At 37.7% G+C, this 17,757-nt stretch overlaps 1 protein-coding gene and 1 long non-coding RNA gene across 3 annotated transcripts in view; one reads left to right on the forward strand and one right to left on the reverse strand.

Annotated features, from left to right (window-relative positions):
- Positions 1–17,757, reverse strand: part of LOC124302503 (lachesin-like) — a 105,144-nt gene that overhangs the window by 31,457 nt on the left and 55,930 nt on the right. For both annotated transcript variants that reach the window (XM_046758746.1, XM_046758744.1), the window contains exon 2: positions 7,232–7,329. In XM_046758746.1, coding sequence (XP_046614702.1) covers positions 7,232–7,329 — 98 coding nt within the window. The remainder of the gene's footprint in view (positions 1–7,231; positions 7,330–17,757) is intronic.
- The window catches only part of LOC124302504 (uncharacterized), a 97,006-nt gene that overhangs the window by 23,323 nt on the left and 55,926 nt on the right, over positions 1–17,757 (forward strand). The window lies entirely within an intron of this gene.

The following is a 17,757-nucleotide window of genomic DNA, read 5'->3' on the forward strand; positions in this document are numbered from 1 at the left end:
CTCTCAATAAGAGAAGAAGGCGAATGAATTAGAAATTATTCTTTGACTGCTGCGGATAAATGTAAATAATTTTGGGAAATTGATGAAAATCTCGTCTTCGGGCGTTTCAAAGAATATCCCTCTCAGTAATAACATCACAAGATGAGTTAAGCTTTGTATCTGTAAAGGAAAACGAGAAAAAAAAAAGTCCAACAACCGTTCTTTGAGTGCAAATGAAATGTGAATTATTTCTTGTAATTGTTGTAAGAATATCGTGTTCAAGCAATTTGAGGAATATTCTTCTTGCAGTTTATTCAATTGAACGTGCGGATTATTCCATGTTCGAACGATTGTTTCCAAATACCGTTAAACGCTGTTGAAACTGTCGCCGAGTCGGAATAGTGTTACGTGTATATTTGCAGGGTGAAGTAAATACGGTGGATCGGAGATACGGGAAGCTGGCCTCTTGATTAAAATTTCAATACCGCTTTGCCTAATCCCCGTATTTCGAGTCACTAATTCCTCGAACCTGTAGCCAGCAATACGCGGAGCAGTTTTAGGGTATCGCGAAGAAGAATTAGTGGAAAGTTAAATTACTGCTCTCAAGGCCTTTGTCCCACGCAAAACGTCCCCCTTCTTCAACTCCGGCACGTATACTTATACAAATAAAACAATGAAGAAATTTGCATGCGACTTAAACTCGCGCCTGCAGTCCGTTTAAAAGAATCAAGAATACTGAGAATTTGAAAAAAAAAAAATAAGAAATAAATGAAATATCAAAGCTTTGAGTGAGCGACGACGAATTTACAGCACAACGGTTCGACTCGCAGAAAATTTTTTTTTTTATTTAATATCTTGAAAAATTCATTTCACAGAGAGTTTTTCACAGACGGTAAACCGTTTTTGATGTTCAATTATTTACCCCATTTTATTTATTTAGTCCCAGTTTTGTTCAGACCGTGTATATATATATATTATATATATTATACAGTCTGAACAAAAATTATAAATCTATTCAATTCCAACAACCCTTCCGATACGTATATAATGTATTATATATTTAAATTGACATTACTAAATTGCATTCATTCTCAGTACCGTAAGTATCACTTTTCATCTTTCAATTTCATTATTATAATTCAAACAGCCCTCCTTCCCTGAATAATAATTGCATAATACATTCGTTAGGCCGCTTTTCAGCCGAATTTTCGGCTCTCCCATGATATAATAAATATTGCAAGAACTTCAATTTTATTTTTTCACAAATCAAACTCCGTCGAATTTCTATAGCGGAAAAGAGTTTTCTTTTTTCTATTTCAGTCTTATAAAATCCTGGGGGGTGATAAAATTCGGCCAAACAATTAATAATATTTTTCTTGACAATATTACATACTATCTGTATATTATATGTAGTTGCAAATTGGAGAAAAAAATAGTCATGATGATAATAATAATAATAATAATAATAATAATATCAATGATGATGATGACGATAATCAGTGTCCAAAAAGCAAATAATTATAGCACGGACCTTGTTGCAAATTAGAAATTCACATAACCTGTGTCACATATATAAATTGCACATGTATAAATATATATATATATATATATATATATAGAGTTAGCTCTGCAGAAACTGCGAGTAATTTAAAGGAACGAGTTTTCCGGATTCTCGAGAGGAATATCCGACAGCAAACCGTCGAATTCCTTCACGGAATCAGCAATGCGCGCGTCTTCAACGATTTTTTTTTCCCGCTACTATTATCCCTTTTTTCTGCTTTTTCTTACTCGTGCGGTAACTCCGAGTTTTTCCCCCTTTCGTCTCTCTTCTCACTCGTATTTTTCGAAGTAAATTTCTCCACCCCTTCTCTATCACTCTCTCTCTCTCTCTCTCGCTTTCTGCATGCCGCGTAGAGCCATTTTTTCCACTCGCCAAGACGCGCAATTTTTTACATTCTTGACGGCATTTTTGTTTTTTTTTTCCCCTCTTTCGTTTCGAGTTATTATTGGAATTTGGCGATTTTATTTTTCATTCCTCCCGGGTTATTGAATTTATATCAGAGTTTATGCGTACACAAATTATTTCTTTACTTTTTTCATTCTTTATTTTTAATCACATGAGCTCCGTAAAGAAATATGGCAATATCAAATTCGTTACAAAAACAAGAAGAATTTTATTTACTTTTCTCTCTCTGGAAGATGAATTGTTTTCACATTCGTTCTCCTTGCTTTATTCTCTTTTTCCAGTTTCTATTTTTATTAAGTAGTTGCTGTCGTTATATTGTAGTCATTGTAGAAGTTGATTAATAAAGCATTTCGAAACTTTTTCATCTTCATATTTCTGTTAATTGATCTTTGAGGGATTCCTTTGATTATCTCGTTTTTTTTATGCCTGCCGTCTACGAAAATTCATTTTCATTTCGATATTTATCAACTTCTGTTTCTTAGCTCCCTTCGAATTTAATTATATAATTTTTTGAGAGCTTGGTTAAAACGAAAAAAAAAAAAAAAAGAGAAACGAAAGTCTAAATGATAAAACAATAATTTTGCTGAAATGCAACTGAATTTTCTCGACGGTAAGAAAAGAAAAACAATTTACTAAAATTCGATATCAAGCACAATTACGCAGCTAAAATTTAATCTCAATTTTCAAAAATCTCTTCAAACATTCAATATTTACAATTACTGATATTTTTCTGTGCCTTTTTTCAACTCACATATTATTTTCTAATCATTTGGCTGAAGAAAAAAATTACCACCAATAGATTGAACGATTTCCCGAAACTGCAATTGACTTTTGGAATAATGAGCAAAAATATAAAAAATAGCAACAACTTGCGCAAATTCAAATTATCAAGAGCTAAATTTGCCAGCTGAAACGCAACATCATTGACAAAAAATCTGGGAGGATTTAGATTTATTTTTTATCATTACTATCATTCGCTGATCCGAGGTTGAAAAATTTTATGAAACGAACAAAAATGGTTACTTAAATCAAGTTAATAACCGAATTCGGAATCGAGATAGCCGGAAGATGCGTTAATGTAAGGATCGAAAATAGACTCCTGCTTCAACGCGTCGGTGAAAATGGCCCATAACTTTCACCGGAAGTGCCGCGGGGTAGGTAATTTCTCCTCCGTATCCGAGGTGCGGGAAATCCGGGTTCCGTCTTTTCCTCGGGATCGAGTTTCTCTAAAGGCGAGCTTTCGAGGCTGGCGTCGCGACGCCGCCGCGCTTTCTTCCTATACGTACAAACATCGGCTCGGCTTAAGCCGACGCACTTAAGGTAAGCTATACGCGCCTCGCACCGGCTGTTCGGCTCATCCCCAGTCGCTTCGGGTCTTCGAAGATCCCGCAGTTCGGTACCGAACCTGCCTTCCGGTCATAACGGCGCGGAACGAGAATGCCGGGAAATAAATTTGCCGAGACTCGGAAGTCCGCGGTTTTGTTTCACAATTTTTCCCACTTTTTTCCCCGCCCTTCGATCTCAGATCCCTTGATTGCTAACTCAAACCACCCCAAGAAACGTACCCGATTCTTATTTCCTTGCAAACGTCACACACGCGATTTTGATTGTTTTATTTATTTCTTCCAATTTCAAATTTTTTTTTTTATGTATCTGAGTGTTACAGTCCCTATTGTTAATATCCGATTTTCAATATACATAATAATATCTAATATCTGAAGCCTGATTTGTTGTTTCGCACCTTTATTTGCTAACTCAAACTTTTCAGATTTTTTTATACATTTAGTTATACTATTTTCTTACTATCTGTTTCGTTTTCCATTTTGTGTTTACTGGAATTTTCGGATTCTCAAGAGATTCTCGCGTTGGGAGATCGTATTTTTTATTCTTTTCTTCTCCATCGGTTCGTTTATCTTCGTTCGCACAAACTCAAATCACCGTTACTAATTTATTCCTGAAATTCTAACCAATTCTTGAAGTTTAGGTATGTAGTCTTATTTATTGTCTTCTTAAATTTTTTCACTAACCTCAATAAGTGACAAAGTAACATAATTTTTTCATTTCGTATCTTTCGAATTTTGAATGTAGACTTCTGTCTTTCTCTTCGTCTTTTTCTTCTACAATTTTTTTACCCAATCAAAATCAATACGTATAAATTTTGACTCGTATTCCTTTTACGCTTCATGGAAATATTTTTATAATGTACACATAATCTGTACCCAATAATTATTGTACTTATATATATGTATGTGTACACACACACACACACATACACACACACACACAGTAGCATAAAAGTTTATGTAACCATAATTTTCCGAATAATTAATCCCACGACGAAGGAAAATTAGCGATTTGGATAAAGTGAGGGCGTAAGGAATAATTATCTTTCTTTATTTTTTTTTTCCCCCTCTTTGAGTCAGAAGCTCGGGTGAAACCAGAGGGTGAATTTCTAATTCGTTGGTAAAAGAAAAAATGGGCCGTTGCGCAAGCTATCAAAATACGTCGAGTGAAAAAGGAAAGGAGAGAAAAAAGAACGACAGGGTAAAAAAGCCCCACCTGACATCTGCTCAATGTATACGTGTATTATATGCATATAATATGTATATATGTATATAGGTACATATACACTTAATACATTGCAGGCTAACCTGGCGTTCAGGTAATTTTAATTAGTCTTATCACCCCGAAAGATCCAGCTCAGGCACGATCCAGGCAGGTTCATCTCCGTCCTCGGAATTTCTCTTTATACATACCTCTGGTTCCCCTTTTTTTCCCCTCACCAGTTTTGCTCACTAAGGCCGCATTTTCTTAAAGCTTCTTCGCCGTTACTCCTCCAGGGCCATAACATTTTTCAATTCCCGCGAAGATGTAATAATGTAATAAAATATGTTTACGCGCGATTCCAGCACCCAGCTTTCCTCCTTTTCTCCCTTCTTTTCCCCCCCGTTTTTACTTTTCATCACCTTTGGCGATATAAGAAGAGTATTGGTTTCGGTCGTAGATCACTTTTTCGAATTTCATCGAATCTTTACGTTTACAAACCTACAGAATCCGAAAAACAGGGTTTCGGAGAAATGTCGGTCTGTCTTTCGGTTTGTTCGACAAACTCCAAGGATGACTTTAGTAAACGGCTCGATGAAAAAATTTGAAACTTGTTTCTAAATGTATGATTATATTTTTCCGAGTTTATTTATTTGAAAAAAAATATATATATATATTTTCTCAAATTTTTTTTCAATACCTTTTCATTTGGTTACCAAATCCTGTCAGTTTCAGATTTTTCATCTCGCCGTTGTCGAGATCATCGCGAAAGTTTTTTGGACAAACCGGCAGACTTCCCTTTTCATGGTCATGAAAACTATCACGAAATAAACTATTTTACCGGCTCGTTCAACGACTTTTATGTTTTCGCCACAAACGAAGAACTTTTATGCTTCTGGATAAACAATGTAAATTAGTTATGCAGTTCTAACCTATTCACTGCTATTTTTTTAAGTGTCACTCGTACTATATTTTCTTCCAAGTATTGCGATAAATAGCAATTTTGAGGGCTTATTTGAATGAAAAAACGTATGAAACTTAATAATCACATTCAACGTTACAGTAATCAGAAAAATTAATGTAGTATTACGAACTGTAATAACACCGAATAGTTAGACGAAGAAAAATTTCATTTGTTACAGTAACTAGAAAAATTCAATAAAATAGGTATCGTTAAAAAAACTATTTGATTATTGTTGGATTTACGAAAAACGAGGTACACGAAACCATTTTGCGCTATCGTTGATCCTTTTTTTGTGATTGCAACGCAAAATCAGTTTCTGAGGTTTACTCTACTTTTTTAGTTAAACAAGGCTTTAACGTCAATTTATCGTTGCACAAGCATTAAATTTTCGCAACATTTGCAAGAAAATATAGTAACAGTGGTCGTAATGAGAAAGAATGGTAACGGATACCAGACTTTCTCGTAACAGCTGGAAAACTAATTTTCATTTTCTACCTAGAACTATATTTTTCGATTGTGATAAGAAATGAAAATAGTTAAGGACTGAGCGGTATCCGGAACTAAAAATTTCTCTCAGTGTATACTTGTACCAAATTTTCTTCCAACTCGAACAACATTTGAACCATTATAATGGCGATGATACTAACTTAACCAGAAATTTCTAGTACAGCTATGAAAAAAATCTGATTCTCCCCTTCTCGCTAAGGAACTTGAATATCATTAATGCAAGAGGGTGAAAGTAACCGTTTTGCCATGTAACGCGTTTTAAAGGGGTTATAACCAGACGCACACATCGTACACAAATTCGCAAATTCACACGTGCGAGCTATTATTAACACACCACCCACAAGCATCTACATACGTACATACGTACATTCGGCATGTTACTCACATGTAATGGCCCTGAAACGTGCAACAAGAATATACATTATACCAATTGCTTTCACGCAGCGAACGCTCGGGGATTCCCGACGTATGACCTACCGCACCCTCGTTATCGTCTCCTTAAGGGCTTCCCTCCGTTATCGTGCCTAATTATCACCAGTCCTGCGCTAATTACCGAACAGCCAGGCTAATTAGCCAAAATCGAATCAGAATAATCGAAGGATATAAAATTCTGGATTTACCTGTTTTTTTTTTTTTTAATTTTAAATCGCTAGTAATTACGTCAGCTATTTTCGCTAACGTTTTTCAAACATCTTGTGTAATTTTTTGGAGAACTCGGCAGTTTTTCACTTCACGTTACATTCGGAGGGGTTTTAATGGGACAAAATAGCTTGCTAAAAATCGTTACGTCGAGTGAAAAGTTCTCTGAAGTTGAACGGATATCAATCTTACGTTGTTGGCAAACATTGTCCTCGGGTGGAAAAAGTAAAAAAAGTTTGAATTTCAACAGGTTTTAATTTCGCGTTAATACAGTAACAATTTTCACGGAGTAAAAGGACCTGATAATAATTGTTACGTTTGGTGAAAAATTCTTTGAAATTCGATACTGAACCTCGATCAGTTTTCTATCCGGTGAAATAATGTGGAAGAAAAATCTGGAGAACAGAAGCTGCGAGGTGAAGAAACCGAGAAGAGAGAACAGAGTCAAAAGCCGAAAGCGATTTCCGGGCTTTCGGGGATGATTGAATCTCGAATCGAGGGACGGGAAGCGGTAGGTTGATACACGTTATGCACTAACGAAGAGATGGATAGACGGATAGAGGGAATAGAGATGGAGAGAGAGGGGCGGAGGGGGGTGGGTGGTAGAGGGGAACGGATCGAAGAGAGCTTACCTTGTAGGTGGAAAGGTTCCCGACGACGCAAGCAAGCACAGCTTCCCGCCCCACCGGGACCGTCACGTTTGATATTGGCACGTCGAAGGTTGGTCCCTCTGTAACACACCGCGTCATACGCCTCTAAGTAATCTCCTGGCTTCCCGTGTTGTGCCGATATAACGCGCTCATCCCTTAATTCAGACTCACTTTGGTTCGTGATTCCGTCGCTGTCTGTACGGCGTGATTATCTAACGACGGAATGGTCCGTCGTTTTGCTATAAATTAATTAAATGTAGAAAGTGATAAAAAGAGTTGAACGCGCATGCGCTACGATCTGGGGGCAGTTGTTTGCCAGGGCAACCAACTGTCGTAAATTTAAACTACAGTTTGCCGCGATGTTTTTAACTTGAAATATTCGAAAAAACTGTCAAAGTTTTTTCATGATTACGTTCATGACCGTTGGTCACCCTGGCAAACAAATGCTCTACGATCGAGGCGCATGCGCATTAAGGGGTAACACCGATGGAAAAGTGAAAAAGAAAATCGCTTTTTTTTGGACGGAAGGGAGGGTAATAAAATAGTAATGTTTGAAGAATTTATTAGGCATGTATTTAAGTATAATAATAAAAAATTGTGACACTGGAGTCATTTTCGCGAGACATGTTGAGTTCTGCGGAACGTAGTGAAACTGGTGCGAAAAAAAAAAAAACAAAAAAAAACTACTTTCATACATGTCTACAGCTAGAGAAATGCGTAGGGAGTTTTGAAAACATTAATTTTCGTGTAATTGCCAAGTATCTTGAATAAAAATGTTCAATTCTCATTAGAGATACTTGACACTTATTTGCTAATAAATGATGTTTAAATTAACTTGGTGAAAATCTCACACGCATTTCTGTAGCTGTTAATGTGTAGGTTAAGTAATTTTTTGTTCCGAATTCAAATTTGCATCAGTTACACTGCGTGCTGTATGTCTCGCGAGAATGGCTCCAGTTTCGCCATTTTTGGACATTTGTTATTAATAATTTTTTCTATTATACTTAAATATATGCCTAACATCTTCCTCGAATATTATTATCGTATTACCTTTTCTTCCGGCAAAAAAAAAAAAAAATGATGTTACCCCTTAAACTGTAGCAGACGACGGACCATTCTTTCGTTAACAATTCACGCTATATATTATACTAGCAGAAATAGCCAGCGTTGATCGGGTTGTAATTTTTTCTTAAATCGTTAAAATTGAGTTACTGGGAAGATTATAATAAAGAAAAAATATCGCATTCACAGAAAAGGGAACGTCCATAAATTACTTCATCGAATCTTAAAGGTTTTTGAGCCCCTCCCCGAGCTTTTGTCATTTTCTGTCAGATTTAAAGACCCCCCCTGCCAAATGACATAAGAAAAATTGCTCGCGACTAAACCTAAACTCCCTTTGTTACCAGGAACACAGCCTATAGCACTGCGGGAATTATAACAAATATTTTTAAAAACATTTCATAAGAATCTGTCAAATAGATTTTAAGTAGAATCCGCACAAACATACATACAAAGAATTTTATATATTAGTGTATATTAATATAGATGTATGTATATTGTGTACGATGTAGATTAGGGTAAAGTCTTTTTTCAGGGTATTGACGAATTTGTTCCTATCCACCTCCCAAATCGAGTCCTAATAAATCAAAAACGATTCCATGATTTTATCAGATTTCTATCTCAACTCTTTATGCTGTCCAACGAGGCTTTACTTTCATTATAAGAATAACACGGGATCACTACTGATGACGTTTACGTGTTCATTCATAAAATTTGATGAACTCGTTGTTAGTTTAAGGTGGCATTCGAAAAATTTCTGACAAACAATGAAAAAAGAAACTGTCGTAAAACCTGGAGGAGGTAGGAAAATATTTAGAGGCTACCAATTATCGAAATATTTTTATTTTCATATGCAGACCTTACGGACTTATGTATGTGTAATATGTATATATTAGTTTATGTTTTTCGTATCGTGGTTCAATTAATCATTCACCAATCAACAGCAAACTCCGCCTAACAATTCCGACGTTGGTTGTTCTCGTCTTTTATCCGAAAGATTAATCGTCTCGGAGAAATTTGGATAACAGTTTTTGCTAACGAAAGAGGAATATCACATCACCTTAATGTCCATTAAGCCACCCTAATACTATTATTATATAAAGAATCATGTGCAACAAGGAGGTAACAGTTTTTTTGCCTCGTATATTTGCAATATTCGTCTTCGGCTCCCCTAAGACCGAGTTTGTCTCTTTGTCAATAATAATTATTACTGGAATTGAAATTGAAAATAATTTTATAAATCTAGATTCAAGCGCCTGAAGTGAAAACTGTGCAGAATTAGTATAAAAAAAGAGAAGTAAAACCAAATGTTGAATCGAAGATAGAATGAACAGTTTTTTTTTCTCGATATTTGTCAATGATATGTGCAAAAGTAAAAGGTAAAGTGAAAACTGTATAAACAAGTAAGTAAAAATTGAAATCGATAAAAAAAATCGTACAAAAATCGTATTAAAAAAAAAGCAAAGTAGGACCATTCAGTGTTGAACTTGAGAAAGGATAATTGAATTGTTAAATTTTAATTAACTGTCATTCATACGAAACAAGCATAAATGAACAGCGCGGTGAAAACCTAAACGACGTGTAAAAAAAAAAAAGTGAGACGAAACCGAACAAATCAGTCAAACTCAAGGTAGAATGCGAATTGTTATTTCCAAATATTAAAAAATTTGACGAACGAAACGAGTAAAACTTTTCTCATTTCAAAATGACTCAGCGGAAACGAACCGCAAGGTATTTTCTTTAAACTTAGCTTACGGTTGTCAATCTGACTGTTCGGCAGCGCTGCGAGGAGATTTTTTAATACCTGAAATCGGATGAAACGTGTCTTCGTTCATTTATTTTACTTTATTTTATTTTTTTTTCACTTCTCGAATTTACTAATCTCTTCGCCGACGCCTCATTCTTTTTCCGGCGTAGGTCATTCTTCTCCCTGAAAGTGGCCGCCGGACCGTAAGAGGCAAGCGCAGCCAGCGTTGTGCCCACTTTGAGCTTTCGGTTTGGAACGGGACTCGTGTGCGCGGCAGATAAGCACTGATCCCAATTACACGTTCGGTGAATGGGGCCCGAGCCGGGCGGATCACGGATTATTGACCCAATCCTCGCTCGATCCATTCTCTCGCTCTGAAAGCTGAGAGCAAGTCGGGCTGCAAGCTCTTCATTTCTCACTCGTCGCTCAATCGGCGATCGGGGGTTGCAGGTATTGTATTCCCCTGAATTCAATCGGCGGTTTATACAGTCTCTGTTGAACCACCCTATGTTCCCTTACATCGGAGTCTAAGAAGAAACGGACACGCGTGATCGACGTTCCGATATGTGAAGGAGACCGTTTTATAGCGTCGAATTATCAGCGGAACGCTTTTTCTCTCTGGGTTTATGTTTAATCGTTCGAAATCGAACCTGCGCAGTTATACGTTTTGCCAATTTTCTCTCTCTCTCTCTCTCTCTCTCTCTCTCTCTCTCTCTCTCTCTCTCTCTCTCTCTCTCTCTCTCTCTCTCTCTCTCTCTCTCTCTCTCTCTCTCTGTCGTGAAGTGTCTGAAGATCAGTGATAAGTTTTATACTTAAATGGTATAAACTTGTCGCTCAATTCGTTGCCGAGTCAAAGCTCGTTACGAAAGAGACGGACATCCGATTTTTACTTCCTAATTGTCGTTGATTTTATTTCGAGATGGGCGTAGATTTGATACTTTTTTCAATTATAGCTTAACAGAAAATGGTAGGATTGTAAGAAAATTTTTAAATATCGATGCTTTGTTTCAAATGGCTTCAAACTTGTTCAAAAATCTCACAGATTCGTTTTATCGGCAGTCTACGATGAATAATCTTTAGTCAAAATACTATTTGCTACAAAGTTATTAAAACAGATTTTCTCCGTTTTTCGATAAAAGATTCAATATTCTTATTTGTTCATCGTGATTACTGTCGGTACAAAGTTGTAAGAAAAAAATTAATTAAAAACGCCAAAATAAAGATCGTTGAGTTAAATCGAACGAATCTACTCAATTTCCAACAATTTTGAATCTATCCGAAACGAAGAATTGATATCTCTAAGCTTTCGTTTACAATTCCAGCATTCACTTTCTTATGCCATTGAAGATAACTTTGCTGCAGATTTCGGAAATAATAACTCGATAAACATTCAATATGCGCCTATTTCGTAATGAAATGAACAAAAAATATTGATTTTCGACCAACTAACTTGAGTGTACTACAAACTGGAAGACATTTAGTATCCAAACTAGCGTTTCTTGAGCAAGATTTCGTGAAAACGAGTAAAAAATCCGCCGATCTCTTCAGTCAACAATCCTCATCCCACCGCTGTCACCACTCACCGAAATTCCGTCGGGTTCTCGACTCTGCCTCGAACGATTATCACGGTATTTTTTCCGACTCTCGTATCCTGACGTCATGTACAACGAATATGTACCACACGGTAGGAGAAATCCGGCTCGAAATTCTACAAGGTATACATCGTGATTATCGGATGCAGGTGGAAATCCGCGATAAGAGGGGTCGGCCGGATTCGTTGGCTGGATCTCGACTTAAAGCCCCTTCCAAATATCTCGACGATCCGGTAACACACGTATACACGAATCGCACGTACACGCATGTATGTATTGGTGTATATAACCGAACCGTCGACTGTCTCATCCGGACCTTCGTTTTCGCCACGCCGCAATCGATGACCCGCGAAATCTGCGACACTCGAGTTTAACGCCATGAGAAGCTAATCCCGATACCAAATTATCAGGCTCCTTATTTCCATTCGCCGAGAGCTCTCGGGTGGAAATTAACGGTTGAGTTGTGAATTTTGTGAAAGGAAGACTAAAATTAAGAAAAAAAAAGAAAAGTAGAGATCCGGTGATCATTTTTCGAGATTATACGTGCAATCGCGTTGCCACCTGTCGAAAGCGCTCGCATGACGTTAATTGAATTTGTGCCCAAGTGCCATCAAATCGTCGTCTCGACTACGAGAGTCGGAGACACGTCTGAAATGGTAAAGTCCCATTATTCTTCGTTAATATCTACGTGATTTTCGGCAAGAAGTGGTGAAACGAGGGCGTGGAAATTCGTTTCCAGAACCACAAAGCGGTCGGTAATTAAGCCGGTTACAACGCCGGATGCAATCGCGAATATTCGAGGAATTAGCTCGTCGGATTTTCCGCTTTCCCCTTTTCTCGGTTGTTGGATATTAGCCGACAGGAAAAATCCGAGTGCTGAAAAATTCAGGGTCGTTACCGCTTTGGCAGCGTGTTTTCAAATTACCGTTAATAAATATTAATCATATTTGCTTTCGGATGGCTCGAGTGTGAAATTCGAAAAATAAAATACGCGTTTTTAGTTGCGTCAATTTTATTGGAACAGTTGTACGCATATTTCAGATATAGGAATAAGAACGCAATTTGAAAATCGATTAATGATCCCGTTGTACCTACGTATTTTGCCAAGAAAATTTATACAGGAATTTCGGTAGAGATAATTGGGCAAGGAAAAGAAGACGCGTATCCAAATGCCGAAACAGACTTTCGTGATTTGCGATCTCAGTTTTCATCAATTAATTATTGATCATTGCAGACTTTACTTAATTGTTTTTTCGATGAACCGATCAGTCGACTGATCGAAATGATTGTTTACTCGGCCATCTAAGGTATTCGGTTACGCCGATTAATCGATTAATCGGTTCTTCCGATCGATCGATTTTTCGTTTAATGGATTCATCTGCTTTATCGGTTGACTCCTTTTCAGATCAATCGATTAACTAACCCTCAAATCAATTATTTCTCCGTTTGATCGGCTTTTTCAATTACTGGTTTTTCGAATTAATCAGCTGTTTCCGTCGATCGTTCTATGCCAATAATCGGTTCTTAGAATTAATGATTTTTCCGATAAATACGTTAATCATCCCTCATCTAAATCAATTGCGCGTTGGATTAATCGATTAAACGAACAGCTCCAGGCATTCCATTGAATCGAAATAAAAGAGGAGATTTTTTTTTTCCACCGGTCAATTAATAACCGGTTTTCCTGCCACGATTCCTGACGCTATCGTCTTTCTCCGACAAAGGTGGAAAAAAGAAAAAACAACAACAACGAAAACAACGACAACACCAGCAACAAAACAAGAGAGATATAAATAAAAAAACAGACCCGTATGGAAGATCGGAGTTTTAAATTCTGGAAAAGATAAAGCTTCGCTCGGAGCTTGATGGATGCCTTGGCGATTGGGAAGCGAAGCGTAAAAGCTCCGGCTCGACCCGCTCGTGCTGCTCGGCTGCGTTAAACCGCGAACAAACGAAAAGGGTTGGGCGGAGTGGATAGGTATATAATCAAGCTGTTATCCGTAAAACAACCGCATTTGAACATCGGGATCAGCAGTCGAGTAACGCGGGGTCGATATGGCATCGCGGTGCGGTAAACGCGGCCAGTTTCCGAGGTACAAATGGCGCGGCGAACCGGCGGACGGACCAGGAGAGGAGAGACGAAGGACCGTATAATCCAGTTGCAACGAGAGCGCGGCTTAATTGAGAGAATAAGCGGTCAGTCTGCCAGCCGCGATTAATCATTCCCAAATGCGGTTTACACGCACGCACACATACACACGTGCGCAGGCACGATTTGCCTTGTTTACCGTGCGATTCGTGTGCGCGGTGTTTAAACTTTGAAAATCGAAAAAACACGAGAATAGCGACAGGAGAACTGAAGGAAACAAAGTAAGCCGCGAGATTATCGTGACGATAAGAAGTCAGGCATTTCGGGGTGCTGTAATTCGTATTTTCCGTTGGGAGGAAGGTTTTTTTTTTATTTTTTCTTTCTTTTTTTATTGCTCTTCACGTTAGCGCGGAGAGAAAAATGATGTTAACATCGTTGCAAAGTAATGCGGGAAACGTGTTTACCTTTGAAGCTCAGTCGTGAGAACAGATATGCCAAAATTTTCAATTTTAAGATGCTTTTTGAAGTGAAATTTGTTGGTTAATTAATTACTGATGTTTGAACAATTTTGCCCTACTCGTTAAAATTACACTTCTGCCTTGCGCAGTTTCACACTGCAGTGTGTAATTCATGGGTTTTGATTGATTGACAAAAAATGATAGAGTCAAGATCTAAAATTGAAACCCAAATTGCATGGTTAAGAAGGAATTTATTCCAATTCAGGATTCGTTCATGTCAGCTGACACGATTAAATATTTTGTCGCAGATGATGCAAGGGATGAGGAAACATTTAATCGCGTTGACTGAAATTTATTTAATTTAACAAAACGTTCTGATTCGTTCAACCCGAATTTTTTTATCAGGGTAGCAATCTCGACAAGGCCACGTTATTTTCTCGTTTTCTCAGCGCCAAAGTCGAATTTTTACACAATTTCAATTAATGACACTTCCATTATCTGAATAAACAAATTATACGCAGATCATCTGACACCGATTTGTAAGAACTCGGATGTATTTTGAAACAATCTATTATTGTGTACTGAATATAAATTCATTCCATATAAGGCTTATTTTCGGTCTATCGAAGAACTGAAAAGAAATTTACCTCAGTCGATTCGTAGATAATTTACAATTTAAGAACAGAATGACTTATAATTTATTGATATTAGTAATACGGTGTAAATTTTTTCATCATCGATAAAGCAGAACAATACAAAGTTTCGCAAACTGTTTATGCATGCAAGCCTGAGCTGTTTTATCGGACCAACCCGATGTTATTTTCCTGTAACTCCGCCTCAAATTACACTTTTTGAATCCTGTACAAAGATCCGATCATTTTTTTTTTCTTCGAAAAACGATAACGGGAACGTCGAAGCTTTCGTTGGCTTTTGGCCTCGGCTATCAAGTTATGACAAGGTTGAAGCTTGACTGTTGAACCCGAGGCGGAGATCGGAAGGGGTGGATGTGAGACGGGATGGCGCATGTCCTATGTATATTTGTAATTATCATTCAAATGGTATGTACTCAGAGAGCGAGCCCTGGAGGTTCGCCGTCGTCCTTCGAGGCCGTCTTAAGCTCTCGGGCGACGCGACGCCGAAGCCCCCCAGCGGCAGAAGTGGAGGATTTTCGCCCGTAATAATAATAACAATGACTCATTTGCATCTCAAACCCCGCCGCTAACCCCGGCGTTCGCATCCCTCGGCCCTTGTTCGGCTCTCCCTTCCTCCCTTCCTCCCCTTCTCGCCCTTCCCTCGGGAGTCGCGCTCACCTTCGGCAGCTTTGGGGCCCGTTACTGGAAACCCAAAAGCTTTAGATCTTTCTCTCTCAACCGCCGAAGCTCAATCTCTTCTCGCTGATTAAACGCCAATTAATTAAACCGAATGCTTGCGGTTATTTTACACCGCCTGCAGTGCGCCGTTTATTCTCTAATTACCCCCGGACCGAGGCGTGTAATCACCGCCGATGGATATTGGAACCGGATCTCGAAGCTGAAACGTCTCCTTCGTTTCAAAGATCTTTTCCTTTTTCCTCTGATTGAGGGTGGAAACGTAGATCGATTAGAAAATCGTAGGGAAGTTACATCGTATTTTGAAAAATTTGAAAATTTATTTTTTCTCAATTTTTCACACGCAGAAAGTTGAGCTACGGTAAAGCGATTTTATAAATTACTGTCAAAAAAAGACATGCCTGCAAAACGACGTGACTTGATCTCTCTTTCTCTTTCGTTGTGATTCAATTTCTTCGAAATGGTCGAATTCCCGTGGAAAAACCAAAACTGCGAAATATTCATTCGTTCCTGATCATTGGAAGCAAATTGTTGCTGGTGTAAATATTTCATAGAGACGGCATATAAATTATACACATACATGTATCAGGCATGGAGGAGGAAGTAAATTTTGCCGGAAACGTGTTCAGGGTTCGAATTACCTATCGCGTGTAAATTCATGAGGTTTTACGGAAAATGGTATTGATAAAGAATGAAATAGAAATAACAATAAATGTATAATATACGGTATGAATGGATTTTATCCACGGAAAGAACATATTTTTAACGATCCTGCACCAGCGGGTTTTACATTCTCGAAACACAAGCGAATTGTATAATGCATATGAATATTCATTCCTCTCTCTCTCTATCTCTCTCTCTCTTGCTCTCTCGGTATAATGAATTAGTTCACTATTTAACGCCGGGAATATTTACTTCGCATTCAACGCATTCAATGCTTCGGATTATTTCCACGAAATAATTATGAGGGACACTGACGTTGTCAGTATTTAGAACGTCGTCTTTTGTTCGTTGTTATGTTTCTTTTTTTTCAACATCTATTTAAACATTTTTTTAGAAATATGTAATCATTCTTTTGAATTTATTTGTTCTTGAAGAAAATTAAAGGCGAAAATATTATAGTAATAAGTTACGTACTAAAATCAAACTTGTTGGTATCTTATCATGTATTTTGATTTTTTTTTTTAACTCGTTTTTTTCATTTTGCAACCCAAGTTGCCACAACGAATTTAATTAGTGATAAATTTCAATTAAGAAATGAATAAGGAAAGCAACAATCACACATTTTCGAAACAGTTTTCTCAAAATTCACGAAACAACGCATCGTGGCAGCGAGTGAAAATATTTGGAGCATATCTTTGAGAGAAATAATTGAATCCAGCGACTATTTGCTTAGTTTTTGCGAAAAAAAAAGAAACAGAATGCATACTTTAAATTTCCAAAAAAAAAACAAGCCTACCGTGTCCTAATTTTGGATTTATTTTCACTTTCGGTAAATCTCCAAATAATCTGAAACACTCGAGTATAATTAAAAACGAGATGCCAAGCTTCTGATCTACTGTTTAGTCAAAAAAAAAAAAAAAAAAAAAAATGAGGAAAAACGCGAACCCCTGATTTACAACTCCTGAAAATATTCCAAAGGTTCCCAGTGTAATGAATAATTGATCGAACGTCAAACTTTGTCGGACGTAAATTTGTAACAGCTAATAAACTCAGCTTAAAATGTGCATTTCATAGTAATACGGAAAACGTTCGCGTAGTAAATTTTTCTGGCACCGACGCTCCTCGGAGCGAAATATAGAATCGCTGCATCCGGTCGCTACGTGGAAAATCCAGCGCACGTGGGACCTGCAGCGACCTGGGAGCGTATCAATTACTCGTCGAGCTTCCAGGTACCCAGCAAGGGGCACATGTGTCACCCCTCGAGTATTTAGTGCCGGTGGTGCATGATTCGAATCGCAACAGGTCCGCCTCTCTCGGTTCAGGAAGCTCGTTACGCCGCGTTGATCAGGGCCTCTTTTCTCCCGCGAGTCGAGAAAACTAGAATTGAATATATTCGCAAGCAGTACGAAAAATCGCGTAGTAATTTGCGCCAAAGTCATTATTTATACATATTTTTGTGGCCCCCCATTTTCCCAATACGTAGATACGTTGAATCTGAGTTTGAAAACAGGCAGAACTGTGCCACCGGTTTTTGAACGGTTTAATTATACGCGAAATTTTGACAATCTCGTA

The sequence above is a fragment of the Neodiprion virginianus genome, chromosome 4 (genome assembly GCF_021901495.1).
Source record: "Neodiprion virginianus isolate iyNeoVirg1 chromosome 4, iyNeoVirg1.1, whole genome shotgun sequence".
Lineage (NCBI taxonomy): Eukaryota > Metazoa > Arthropoda > Insecta > Hymenoptera > Diprionidae > Neodiprion > Neodiprion virginianus.